We start from the raw sequence: 14559 nt of genomic DNA on the forward strand, positions 1-14559 counted from the left end.
TTTTTTTGTTCGCCAAATTAGGTCTGCCATTTTGAATTTTTCTAATCCGACTTCAGATTCGTAATCAGCGACCGTGATACCCCCCACCATATTGGATCCGCCATTTTGAATATGGAAACTCTGATGGTACATTGGTATTCAGCGACCCTGAAAACATTAGAAACAACAACAAACTGAATGACAAATTTATTTACGCGTTTACGGACATGACGTTTCCTAAGAGTCGCATCATTTACGTAATACTGAATTTTCAGTTCTGCCACGTCTAATTTGATGTATTATAAATTATCGAGCCTTTTGACATGCTTTACGTTAATTTCTATTCCATAGAAATTTGGGCAGAGCTTTGGTACGTTTGACATAGAACGTCCCAGGATTACAAAAACATACATATCAACATTGGTACTCACTTCGGATGCACTTGTTGCCACAGAACTTAACGGTGACATTGGTGCTGATTGGACCGGACTGGCTGTAGATACGTTGGAGCAATTTACTGTCCTTAGTGAGTTTGTGGGCCCTGATGAACGACCACTTTGGAGACAACTTTTTCCGCCCGTCAAACTTGAGGAATTGCCGCCAACTGAGTTTTTATAAGCGCTGTCGGTTCCAAAACTTTTGACTGAATTTTGGTCATTTGGAAGAAAGAACGGGCAACTACCACCAGTTGCTGCATTGCTACCTCCACCATCTACACCATATGGAGAGGGCGATAGTTGCATGGGATCATCTAGCATTGACGTTGCAGCACTGGGGGTCAGTCGCAACTGAGGTGAATGTGCAGTGTTCAGTTCTCCTCCACCGCCGATATCTGCGAAACCCGAATAATTGTTCGCCTGATTTGGATCCCGATTTACATTCGATATGATTGGTGAGTTCAATGAAGTTTTGTTCTAAAAACGTATTAACATTCCAGTAAATAATTGTATTAATTATTATTATATAGACTAACCTCCCATTCATTCTTGAAAGACTCACTTAGATACTGGCGTACTTGATTTTTTTGTTTTTGTATGACATGATAACGTGTAGGATTTTCCAATACTGTCCGCACCTAAAATATATAAAAAATATGAAGGATTAATATACATACATTAGAGGGGGTATTGTTGTAAATACGTAATATTTTAACCCTGGTTCGAGCTTCGGTGGGAAATTCACCCAGTTTGAGTTTGAATATATCCCATATATATATATATATGTATAACATACATATAAACATAATTTTCATAATCTCTTTAAAACTGCATTTAATAAATTTTGACTGAAATCTTATAATAATTCAGAAACCTACTATATAGACATACGTAAATCGGGCTTTATTCTCATACTTTTGTAACACCGCTATTTAAATCGGCATTTCAAACTTAAAAAAAAAAACTAGATGCCACTGCCCTTTCATGTGACTTCTTTAATCTGATGTTGGAGAAGATAATAAGAGCTGCAGAACTGAACCGCTCAGGAACAATTTACTACAAGAGCGTGCAATTGCTGGCTTATGCCGATGACATCGACATCATCGGTAACAAAAACCGCGAAGTCTGTTCTGCCTTTTCCAAGTTGGATAGGGAAGCAAAGCGCATGGGTCTGGTGGTAAACGAGGACAAGACGAAGTATCTCCTGTCATCAAACAAACAGTCAGCACATTCGCGCCTTGGCACCCACGTCACTGTTGACAGTTACAATTTCGAGAAAGTAGAGAATTTCGTTTACTTGGGAACCAGCATTAACACCGATAATAATGTCAGCATTGAAATCCAACGTAGAATCACTCTTGCCAACAAGTGCTACTTTGGACTGAGTAGGCAATTCAGGAGTAAAGTCCTCTCTCGACGTACGAAAACCACGCTCTATAAGTCACTCATCATGCCCGTGCTGGTATATGGCGCAGAAGCATGGACAATGACAACATCCGATGAGGCGGCTCTTGGAGTGTTCGAGAGAAAGATTTTGCGGAATATTTACGGTCCTTTACGCGTTGGCGACGGCGAGTACCGCAGACGATGGAACGATGAGCTGTATGAGCTTTACAACGATATGGACATAGTGCAGCGAATTAAAATACAGCGGCTCCGCTGGCTTGGTCATGTCGTTCGAATGGACACCGACGCTCCAGCTCTGAAAGTATTCAACTCGGAACCCGCTGGTGGTAGCAGAGGAAGAGGGAGGCCCCCACTGCGATGGAAAGATCAGGTGGAGAAGGACTTGGCTTCACTTGGCGTTTCCAATTGGCGTCAGTTGGCACAGAGGAGAAACGACTGGCGTGCTTTGCTGAACTCGGCCAAAATCGCTTAGGCGGTTACAGCGCCAAAAAAGAAGAAGAAGAAGATGCCACTGCCGGAGCCACATGTTTATTAACGTGGGCCCGAATATCCGCTTTTTTAGAATTTTGATTGGTAATAGCAAAAATATGGTTCCTTATGCTCTAAAAACAATCTGTGTGAAAGATAAAAATTTTTGGTCAGTATCTTAGGCTTGCCCAAGTCCACCAAAGGCAAGTGCTAAAAAAAAATGTCTTAGCTTAGTTCGATTGTCTACAAAAAAGCTATTTATACCAAATTATGTAGGACTAATACTTTTGAAGATACTTGCAATTTTAGTAAAAAAGCTTATTTATTAATTTGTATTTTTTGAGCACATTGAACTTTGATGGACTTCGGCGAGCCTAAGATATTGATCAAAAATTATCATCTTTCACACAGATTGTTTTGAGAGCATAATTAACCATATTTTTGCTATTACCAATCAAAATTCTAAAAAAAGCAGATTTTCAGCCCGCGCTAATGTTTATGTACTATGTACATAAGAATGTAGTATCGGTAGAACTTGATCGGTGATCTGGGGCATTGCCAGCTTTGGTAGTTTTCAGAAAACCAAGTCGTCTAGAAAGAGTTTCCAAAAGAATTAGTTTAACTGCAAAATTTTTATCAAACGGCAAGTGTAAACTGATTCTTCGGAGCTTTGCCCATTCCTGTGTCCCTTGAAAAATTCAAAAAAGTGCTGACGAAGCTGACCAGTTCTTAATCATTAGCAAAATATTTAGAAGATATGATTGCATTTACCTGTAAAACCTGTTTTGGCACATCTACGCCAATACTTTGGAGGGGTCCTTTTAACATAACTGGACTAGAACTAGTACCGGATGATGTAACTGATGGTGGGTGGGTTATATAGTTTTGTTGATTCATTTGCACATCGTTGAAATTCGTTCCGAAACTGTTGGATGCTGGCCTATAACCAATGCCCGTATTATTACTATGACCCATCATATGTTGGGTATTTGATGTTGTTGAATGTAACGGCTGGCTTTGGTGTGGGCTAGGAATCTGTTGTGTTATATAAGACTCAACTTGCTGTTGTAGTGCAGCAGCCTCAGCTGCTGCAGCGGCTCTTTTCTCTGCTTCGCGTCGCTCCAACTCTTGCTGTTGCTGTTCACGTTGCAACTGCTGCTTGAGTTGTGTCCGAGATTTTGGAACAGTTGTCTTGAATGTAGGACTGAAAAATCAAACAAAATTTTATAAAGTTTATAAAGACTTTGATGAGTCTGTCAAGCTTGCCGACAGGTATGTGCATAAGTATGTAAATGTTACGAGTTTAGTATGAAATAGCACAACGTAAACATTAAATGCAAGTGTAAGTAATAGCATGTGTACATATATGTATGTATCTATTAAGCTTCTATTTTTCTTACTACGTATCAATCGTAGGAGCATAAAACGTTTGAATTATCTTTATAAAAAGTACAAATTTATTAATACAAATGCGTATGCAATTCTAGTAAATTTTTGTCAGTAAGATTCTGAGTATTCTTTTTACGCACCCGCCTGTTGACGGCGGTAGGCCAACAACCCTTGGCTCAACCGGCTCCGTGACTGCAATATCACCCAAGTCTACTATGCTCGGATCCATTTCCAATATCATTTCTAAGTCTTTGTCGATGCCTACAGTTACTCTAATGTTACAATCAGATTCAATGGTGTTGTTATTAGAACTAACATTCTGTGATGAGTAAGAGTTTGGAGAAAAAGATTGTTGCCCTTGCTGCAAGGATTGTTCTATTCGCGAACCAATTTGTGCTATTTCATTGCTGCCTTCATCGCAATCCATTAAGGCGGCAGGTTCAATACCAACTTCGATTTCCAGCAAGGGATCAACTTTGCTTATATACTCTCTTTGTTGTATTTGTTCAGTTACTTTTGAACCAAGGGCTTGCTTAGGTTGTAACTGATCGCCTATTTTCAAATCAGTAGTAACATTTGTGGTAGACATTTTCAGAGTTTGTATCCGCTGTAAAAAGTCCTGAAACTCTGTCGAATTATTTCGGGATGACTCATATAAAGTTTTAGGTGACATAGTGTTTCCACAAGAAGAACTATTTTGGCTATTGTTGCTGTCGCCGTGAACTATCTGTGAGTGGGGTTGAACATTGCTAGTTAAAGTTGTGAGCCATGCTGACTTTTCGGTTTCGTCGAATTGCACTGCTGCCTGTGGGGCAGAAGTTGACTGTGGTTCACTATTTTCTTCCTTAATAAGGGATTTCGTAGTAATATAATTAGTATTTTTACCTAAATTGTGTTTGTAGCTTTGGCTATGATTCATATTGGCGTCTTCATTTTCTTGGGTTTTGGTTCTATTTCCCCAATATGAGAACATTTTAGTCAAATTTTGTTTTCTTTAACAAAAATTTCTTTAGACACGTGCGTAGAATGATCGTGATTGTACACACTTAGTAATATTCAGAAGCAAATTTATTACTTAGAACATTAATTGAGAATATAGTTCGCAAAAGAAACAAATATTTGCTTGAGTGCATGAAAATATATACATAGCTATGTTTGTATATCTTAGGAAAGTTTCAAATACATATAAACATATGTATGTATGTGCATGTAATTTTTTACAAAGCAGCAGCACACTAATTATTTTTTTCGATGCCGTGTTTATACACAACGTTCGCGTAATTTACTCCTGTCTCATTTGCACTAATATTTATATAGAAAATATACTTAATGCACTTTCACCTCATTCTCAAATTTTTTATTATACATATGCCTTTCATTGGTTTCATATTAACCATTTAATTTTTATGGATGTACATTTTCACATTCGCATACGCAATTTTATTACTTGAATAGTATTTTTAAATTCTTAGAGGTAAAATTTTCTTTCGGCTGAATAATACAAAAGATAGCCAAGAAAAAACAAACGGACCTTGATCTTGTATTGTGAAGAATTGCCAGTATGTTTTCGATGCGGCAACTTTCGAAGAGAACACTTTGAATACTTTCGAACAGATATTCTATTTAAAAAGAGCTTTGCGGGCCGTAAAACAGGGTAATTAAAAAAAATATAAAATAAAGCCTGGATACAAATGTGTGCATTCTTTTAATTTAAAATTTCTTAAATAACTATAATTTCAATTTCATCCTTTTTCTCGGGTTCAAGCATAAATTGCTTACCCCTTTTGTAATATGTACATATATATGTATACAAAAGTTAAGCGAATATGAATTGGTATTGGGTAGCATTGTATTTATCCTTAAAAATAATTTAACAAATTTTTGACAACCCTATATCCGCAGAGGAAAATACAACACATATGTAGTAATATATGCGCATGATTGGAAAAAATTTAAAAGCTTTTCTACAGTGATATTTCTATCTGTTCAGGTGAAATACAGCATGCAGTATAAAAATTTGAAATGTTTGGTTTAAAAAATTTTGGAACACGTATATATATACTCAGACCAGATTGCTTTGGCAAAAAATCGGGACATTTCTAAAACATCGAATCCGAACTTACAATTTATTTTTAGAATAAAAAAATTTTGAAAATGATCGCAAAAATATATATATATGTATGTACACACAATATATATGGTAGCAAGAATGGAAATAGAGTAAATAAGGTTTTGGCTACTTTTCTTTGTTTAAAATTTGTTTATTATTTTTTTATGACATATACATAGCTTACTATACAAAAAACGATGTAAATCAAAATTTCTAACTTTGTAGAATATTTACAATACGATTTTTACGAATTTTAACAAATGTTGATCAAACTTTTAAAGTTTTCAATCAGATTTTCAGAATTTTTTAGCATGCAGTTTTGTTGCCCATTAAAATTTTAGTATAACAAACTGCAAGTTCGAAGTAGCTTGGACTTGCCGTTGATTTTCGGTAATTTTTTGTTCGCGCATTTTCTTCCATACAAAGTCTGCTTACCAAAAATCAAAGGTAGGTCCAAGCTACATAAAATTTACACTTTGAATTGAATGGGCTAGAAAACTGCACACTCAGAATTATGCTAAAAAAAAAAACGAATTAAAAAATCAGCATTAAATATTTAATCGAAAGGGGAATAGCCAAAGAATACTTAAAAGCGTCTTCCCTATTTAGATATATTTTCGCCACTGTATTCAAGTTAGAATCGTTTCATTAAAAACAAACAAAAAACAAATAATTACAAAAACCTTAATAACAAATAAAAAAATAATAATAATGACTGAAGTGCATATAGCGAGAATACCAGTTTAACAGAATAAAACATAACCAAAGATCATAGAAAATAGGATGTTCTTTGTGATAACGTTGGTACGAAAAAATACATATACATACATACGTCCCGACTTTTAAAAAGTATTCAGCGGGACAATTTTCTCAAAATCGGTACTGTCCCGTCAAAATCGGTATGAATGGTCACCATACATATATAAGTATGTTAACGCTATTAATACGCGATAACACTAAGAAATAGTAAAAATTTAAATTTTATGTAAAAATGAAAATTTTTACAATTATTATTTTTTTGCATCTTCAACCTTTACAAATTGGTAGCTAGTTTTTAAGGCGGAAACCATTGCAGGCCTGTGTAATCGTTTGATAAGGACAAAAGTCCCATTTCAAACGGTTTTACAGAATTTTCGATCGAAGAAACTATTTTTAGGTTGTTATCGGGGAAGGGATTTTATGGAAATTGCCTTTCTTTCTGTTGAAGAGATAGAGTATATTCGATTAAGAATGTCCACGATTTAGCTTTCCCTGATTCCATATATACATACTTGATGTTGTGTTTTTTAAGATATTTGCTTTTTTTTTGCCTATTGTACCTTTAAAAAAGTGATTATAGCGGGGAAAACGCCCTTATTCCACTTGTATCAACTCACGTCGAGCACACGTTTAGTACATTCAAGGCTGTGTTGAAGCCTGTCTGTTGTTACAAAAAAATCAAGTTGACAATAAAGAAAATCGATGGATAAATAAAAAAGTACTAAGTGGTCATATGAAAATGCGCAAAGATTGTTTGTACGAAAAATGAGCAGGAAAGAATGTTACTCATACGTCATGTACACCTGAAAATATCTCGAAAACATATCCATAGAATAAAAAATTAACTCGATTTTCGGAATCAGCGAGCAATTCTATATGGGAATTGGATATGTAGTGGCGTTCTTTGAACATTTTTCCTATAAACCAGTGCTATTTTCAAGCTTTTGTATTTTTTTAGTGCCTTCTTTTGCCTTTTTTGCTATTTCTAATGCCTTTTCTTGCCTATTTCGTTAATTTATTTTGCCCTTTTTTTATAGGTTTTTAGGCCCTAAATATGCGTTCCCTGGTTATTATGCATAAATATTAGTCAGTCCTTCTTTTATGATGCGTACGAAATTCGTAGTGATATCTGTCAATTAATTAAGGAGTAGCACGTCCAAATGATAAAACCTTATAATCAAATAAATCATTGCCCGTTAATGAAAACGTATCGGCCGAGAACATAGTCGCTGTCCGTGAAAATGGACTACCGAGCCCGAGGCAGCCAAAGGCTTTTTGTGGTTATAGCAGAACTATGCAACGCGCCACGAGGCGGATGCAATGATAGGCATTCTGCGTGTACGATTTCAGCACTTGAGCTCCTTAAAATAAAAAATAGGTTTTTGCTAATACCTCTCACGCGGCTTTTTTTATTCCATTTTAACAAAAAAATATTATAAATTAAAAAAAAAAAAATTTAAATAAATAGAAATTTACATAGATATGTATATTCGTTTACGTACATATGTATGAAAGTGCGTACACAAGTATGTGCATGTGTACAATAAAATCCATTTCTTAAAAAAATGCCAACACTCATGGAATAGATAAAGTTTACTTTTGTTGGTTTTTGATGAATGAGGGAATTAGAAATGACCGTTGTTTACTGTATAATGTGAATCTCCGTAAAAAAATGTGTATAATTATCTAAGTATTACCATTCAGTGAGTTTTGAGCAACGATTACCTACACTTGCATATATTTCTAGGGTTGCCAGACGTTAAACACTTTGAGAGAAAAGCGCAAGCGGCACGCAAATCTTTGTCGGTTACTTTATTACATATCTTCTGTAGCCATAGGCCAATTTCCCCCATTTGAGTCCTTTATATTCGCTTTTTTGTCCAGCATAAGGCTTCATACTCAGCAATCGAATAGGCTTGGAACTGGTGACTAGGAGGCCATTCATTTGGCCAACTCTATACAGTTTTTTTCTTTTTTTTTTACACAAAGTTTACGAAGAAATTCACCTGAAAAAGAGATGTACTTATCTACCAAAGCTGGCAAACGCAAATAAGGATTCAATTTTAAAACATAAAATTAAAGTTAACAATAAAACACTTTTCTCGCAAAATCCATAAAAAAATTTAACTACTTCTTTTATGTTTTACAGCTTTTTTTTATCGAAAATAGAAATGTACTCCTTTCTCCGTTTCAGAATCTGGCAACCCTATATATTTTGGATGTCTTTTAAAATCCCTTCATTTCGAGTGTATGTAAATGAATTATATTTATAAACATAGCTACATACTTAAACCCTGTTAGTACTCTCTTTTAAGTAATGTGCATTTATATATACATAGTACGTATTTATGTGTTACAGCAAACGAGTATCAAAAGAACACTACGTAAGATAACGAAATACGCACAAAACAGCGACACAAAGTCGACGAGTTGAGCCAGGTCGGTTAAATAAATAAGCAACCGGAGGCGAAGTGTAGCAATGGGAAATGATTACACTATTGTTAGTGAGCTCTGGGGTAAATACTTTAGGGAATTTTTAATTAGGGACAAACCCTTAAAAGTATGTGATTTATGTATGTATATGTATATTAAATAAATTGATGTATTACTCACATTGATTGTAAAACTATTTATGTCAATTGTTTTTAACTTATTAATCACATAAGCTAATCGCATGGTTAGTAATACCAACAGGGCTGTTTATGTGGCTAAAAGGAAAATTTAACGGAGTTAAGTGTTCTTTAGTTACTCGATTGCACCAGAATGAGGTTATACTTATTGTTAAACATTTACTTTGTTTATACGAGGCATTAATTTGCGTTAGCTTAAATCGTTTAATTTTGATACAGACGTACATAGTTATATGCTGCTTTTTTTCGAATGGATTTTTTCTAATGAATGCAAAATGAAAAACAAGTAAGAAAGTCTAAGTTCCGGCGGAGCCGAACATTAAATACCCGGTGCAAGTATTAAATATAGTTTTTTTTTACCTGTCCGAAAACCAACGCTACATGTTAAGCAGGGGTGGATTTACCCTATTTCAAACATTTTCGATAGAACGTTCAGTTAGACATAATGAGATAAACTTATGCAGTCATATGGGGGCGGTATCACGCCCATTTTCCGAAATTCCAAATAATTTACTTCTCTTCAAGGTATTGTTGTTAGTATCAATTTTGAGTAAATTAGCGTCCTTAAATTTCGAAATGTCGAAGTTTCAAGCATATCTGAAATTTGCCGTTAAAGGAAAAGTGGCCGTAATTTTGGTTTCAAACGATTTGCTCTAAGGTGGCAAGCACAATAATCATACCGAGTTTGGTACATATTGGTCGAACGGTTACCGAGATACATATATGAGATCATAATGATCATATTGTTTTTGAATAAATTAGCTTCAGTATTTACTGATTTATCGAAGATTTCGCATTTCTCTAAATTACCGCTGTATGGGATGTGGGCGTGGTTATTATCCGATTTTTTTAATTTTCAGCCATTTGCTATGTTGTACCAAGGCCCAACAACTGTGCCAAGTTTGGGAGAAATTGGTGAAGCGGTTACCAAGATATATACACATGTAATCATAAGTGGGCGTGGCTACGTCCATTTTCCAAAAATTTATAATACTCCTATTTTTCTCGTCTAAAAATCATTGTAAATATCAATTTTGAGTGAATAAGCTTCATTTGTTACTAAATTATCGCAGTTTTCGTATTTCTAAAAACTGCTGTTATATGGGAGATAGGCGTGGTTAATATTCGATTTCGCCCATTTTCAATACCATCCGTCCTACGCCCGAAAGAAGTACACGTACAAAGTTTCGTAAAGATATCTCAATTTTTACTCCACTTATGGTGTACACAGACGGAGGGATGGACAGACAGTCACCGCTTAATCGATTTCTCTTTTCATTCTGATCATTTATGTATACATTTGTCTATATCTAACTCGATTCGTTTTGCCTATTACAAACAACCGTTATGTGAACTAAGTTATAATACCCTTGTGCACAAGTGCGCTCGGGTATAAAAAAGCAGCTGATTGTGTTCACACTTCTTTCGGTATTTATAAACTATAGCATTTTACGTCCTCTATACTGACACGAGTTTAAAGGAACCGTATTAAGCATCGTATAAACAAGGTAGTTGTTATTTACATATAGACAATCCTGAAAATTGAGAATAACAAAAAATTAACAAACTTTTCTTACATGTCATCGAATCGCACTGAACGGGTCGCGGACTTTAGCTCATAGAATTCTACATTATCCGTCCTCCCAGCAACTTGAACTTCAGTTGATAGTAAATCTAAGTCTTCGATGGGAAAATATTCAAGATCGAAATCCATATTTATGCCGGATTCTGCCATCGTCGAGCTAAATGCTTCCTACGCCGGTTTTACTTGTGGTGAGTGGAAAATTTCAAGTTTTATTTTACTCTGAGTTGACTAAAGCACAAAAGTAATTTGATTGCTGACAACTTGTGGTGAGTTGATGAGCATTGATCAAAATACATTGGTGTGCGATATCTTTTTTCATTTTATTCTTTGCTCAGTGATTCGTTATTTGTTTGGCGGCTTAATTAAGAAGAGTTTCAAACTCTGCCTTTGGAAATCGACAATTAGTGCCAATAAAATCGATTTGAATGTCTTGCTCAACACTTGTTTATCAGAATGGGGTCTACAATGCATAATACATAAGTATGTACTTGTATTAGTATATGTATGTATGTATGCTCCACTAACACACATAAAACCACGTGTGATTAAGCTGCTGAGTACTTGCTAGTTACTATGGCTGATTGCTTGTCTCAGAGTAAATGCTTGTCGCCTTTATCATGTTTGTCGAAGAGCGAGTTTTCTTTTTCTTTGCTAACATCACATTATATGAATTTGTTTTGTTTGCTTGTTCACAGGTATGGATAAATGTATGAAAATATGTAGTAGCAGTTACTTGGCTCTCTTTACACATTTTCACAACTTCACTGAAATTTCGGCGGCCATCTTTAATTCTATTTTCATTTTTATTATACTGTAAGTTTGCATGATCACTTGTAGCTGCGCCTCGCACGAACACAACTGCGATATTCACACCAATAGCCTATCAATGTTATTTCGAACTCGTAAGTTATTTGGCAAGTTGAGAGTGCGAGCGTAATAGCTGTCGCAACCACTTCAGGCTTCAAAGCTGATATCGCCAATAAATTGTCTAAACATACAACTATGACCATTTATGACCAACTTTTATACATACATACATATACACATACATACATATATACATATGTACATCTACATTTTTAACATGATTTATCAGTGCCCTAAGGGGCGATCTTTCTTCCATTGATTTAATAATTTCATTGTTGCACAGCTTTTAGTTCACGATCACTTTTGTTAATTTCCATCTACTCCGCACTAGCTTTCTGTTATTTTCATTTTGATTGCCGTCTACTGAATTTATAAAACCGATTTTTACATATCCGACACCTAGTGACAATCGTCCGTCTGTCTACTAGCGAAACCGGGCAAAGATAAAGCATTGAGAGAATATTTACTCGTAGCACCCGTAAAATAAAAGCAACGGCTTTGGAGTGAGCTTTGATTGTTTTAACTCACCTCAGTTAGTGGTGGGTACGAACCAAACGAGTACGAGTACAGAGGAAATTAGACAAATAGGTATTATCAATTAATTGATAGCAAGAATTTTTCAATGCTCATAAATGCTTATGAGTACCTAAAGCGTCACGTGTTGTTCAATACCCGGTATATTGTGCTTAAGTGCTTACAGATGGAAGATTCCAGCTTCTCATTTTGTCTAAAGCTTACTTACTCAATGTAAGTAAGTAAGTAAGTTTTAAAAGTAACGTACTTATATACATGTTTATGCTCCAGGTTGTTGTCGTTTTTGACGCATCGGAAATATTAGTTTAAAGTATTTTCAACATTAAATAGGTTACTCTTGTTGACATTCATTCTCATTCATTCAAATTAAATATATTTACTCATATACATGTATGCAAATATCTGAAATAAGCTTAGTTATGAAATTAGAGCTTACTAATGTAATGCTAATATAGCGAAAATGCTTATAAAAGTGCTTTCGATGTGAACCCATAAACAGAAAGTGTGTAAAAGCTTTAAGCTCAAATTGGCAAATAGATGTCCTATAAATCGAATGCTTTATTTCTTGGGCTTAATGCTTTCGATGTTATTATACAAAAATTAAATCATGAAAACAAAACACCGGACTATGACCGATATTCTAAACCTCGTGGCGTTTCGTCTTATAGAAGCTGTTGAGGAGGAAGGAAAGGCTTTGCTTTCTGTCTTAAAGTGAACCCTCTTATAAATTCGGAATGATTTCGATTTAATTTTGGTGTGAGGATTCTTTTATAATAATAATAATAATAATAGATTGGAGCTTACACATATGTTAGTGTTTGGCCGAGCTTCTCCTCCGATTTGTGGCGTGCGCCTTGATCTTGTCACACAAAGGAGTGCGCGCTTCCACTCCGCAGCGCCCGAGTTCAAGGCCTTGCCAAAGCAACATCCCAAAAAAAATGTTGAAAAAAGGTTTTTTCTTAACAGCGGTCGCCCTCGGCAGGCAATGGCAAACCTCCAAGTCTATTTCTGCCATGAAAAACAGCTGAGGATTCTTTTACTATCCTGAAAACTAGTCAAATTGCTCTTGTTAACAGTGTCATGGCATTTACTTATTAGAAAGCAGGGCGAACCAAGGTCCTTATATGTACATACATACATACATATGTATGTACATATGTATGGGTATTTTCCTTTGACATTTAGTATAGATTTCTAAAGTACTGAACTACGTCAATGTCAATGTCAAGAGTTTATTATGCTCCTTTTTTCACCCTACCCTACCCAGAATTAATACCAACATTACTTATTACAAACGTTGACTTATATACGTATGCATGTACATATCTACACACATCTGTATGCATCGTATGTACCTATGCACGTGCATACACACAAACGTATAACAATCAACTAGTACGGTTACCGGTGAAGTGAACGTCACTGAAACCTTGAAAAATTCCACCCCTAAAGCCCACGTTTTTTTCGAAAAGCTACTGCGCATGCATAATTCTTCCCATCAACGTCATATACATATATATATTCTCTTAGCATACACTGGTGTGTATTTGTACATACGACAAGATTTAAGAAGCTTTGAAACAACTGGAAAATAAGTTCAAAGCAACCTAGGGAATACATATTACAATACGGTCAAGTACAAGGTTTTCGTATGATTCTCAGTAGGGTCATGGGCGGCTAGAGGCTATTGCCGTTAATATACAGGTTATGTGTGTACATCAGGATGATCCGAAATTAGTAAAGCCGGAATTTTAATGCTATCATCCCCTAGGTTTATTCTATATCGAAACAAGTATCGAAAAGAAGTATAAGTTCGGGCGAATCCGAACTGCATATGCCCGGCGCAGGTATCAAACATCGTCGTTTCAACTGTCTCTGAACTACCTTTGCATGATAAGTTTTCGATAATATGCAGAGTTAGACTTAATGATATAATTGAACCAAGCTAGGCACTAATCGATAAAGTGGTTACCGAAATACACCTTTGTAGTCATAAAGTGGGCGGGGCCACGCCCAATTCCTCAAAGTCTATAGCAGTCTTATTTATTGTTAGGGGATTGTTGTAACTATTAACTTGGAGTAAATTAGCGTCCTCAGCTAGTGAAATATCGCAGTTTTCGTATTTCTGAAATTTACCGTTATATGGGAACCGGGTGTAATTTTAGTACGATTTGAATCATTTTCAACAAATTGCTTTTCTGTACCAAGGTTATTAAGTGCACCGAGTTTGGTGGAAATTGATAAATCGGTTACCGACGGACGGACGGACAGACATGTCTTAATCGATTTCTCTTTTCATTCTGAGCATTTATGTACACATTTGTCCATATCCATCTCGATTTTCTTAGAAATGGTATAGAATTCTTGAAACTCAATATTTTTCGATCAAAAAAA

General features: G+C 35.4%; 2 protein-coding genes across 6 annotated transcripts in view; both read right to left on the reverse strand.

Annotated features, from left to right (window-relative positions):
• Window positions 1–12087, reverse strand: part of LOC118739709 — a 59722-nt gene extending 47635 nt beyond the window's left edge. The window contains exons 1-2 of one of the 4 annotated variants that reach the window (XM_036471216.1): window positions 11818–12087; window positions 10757–11224 (exon numbers count right to left, since the gene is read on the reverse strand). In XM_036471216.1, coding sequence (XP_036327109.1) covers window positions 10757–10914 — 158 coding nt within the window. In that variant the 5' untranslated portion in view covers window positions 10915–11224; window positions 11818–12087. Of the gene's footprint in view, window positions 1–10756 lie in introns of all 4 variants that reach the window. The other 3 variants (XM_036471215.1, XM_036471214.1, XM_036471217.1) reach the window with 3 other exon arrangements.
• On the reverse strand, window positions 125–4684 carry LOC118739710. Of its 2 annotated transcripts, none has more exons than XM_036471218.1 (4): window positions 3821–4684; window positions 3063–3495; window positions 953–1054; window positions 125–893 (listed from the first exon to the last, which is right to left on the reverse strand). In XM_036471218.1, exons 1-4 carry the CDS (start codon window positions 4651–4653, stop codon window positions 279–281), a joined length of 1983 nt encoding a protein of 660 aa, XP_036327111.1. In that variant the 5' UTR covers window positions 4654–4684; the 3' UTR covers window positions 125–278. The 2 variants fall into 2 exon arrangements, with proteins under 2 accessions (XP_036327111.1, XP_036327112.1); XM_036471219.1 differs by having other exon boundaries at window positions 626–893; window positions 979–1054.
• Window positions 12088–14559: the final 2472 nt, after the last annotated feature.

Source organism: Rhagoletis pomonella, unplaced genomic scaffold, assembly GCF_013731165.1.
Source record: "Rhagoletis pomonella isolate Grant_MI unplaced genomic scaffold, Rhpom_1.0 Rhpom_scaffold_00005, whole genome shotgun sequence".
NCBI lineage: Eukaryota > Metazoa > Arthropoda > Insecta > Diptera > Tephritidae > Rhagoletis > Rhagoletis pomonella.

Coding starts and splice junctions, on each gene's coding strand:
- LOC118739710 (XM_036471218.1), bottom strand. CDS start 4,653: ATGTTCTCATATTGGGGAAATAGAACCAAAACCCAAGAAAATGAAGAC. Junction 3,496..3,820: donor CTACCGCCGTCAACAGGCGG/GTGCGTAAAAAG, acceptor TTGATTTTTCAG/TCCTACATTCAAGACAACTG. Junction 894..952: donor CTTTCAAGAATGAATGGGAG/GTTAGTCTATAT, acceptor ATACGTTTTTAG/AACAAAACTTCATTGAACTC.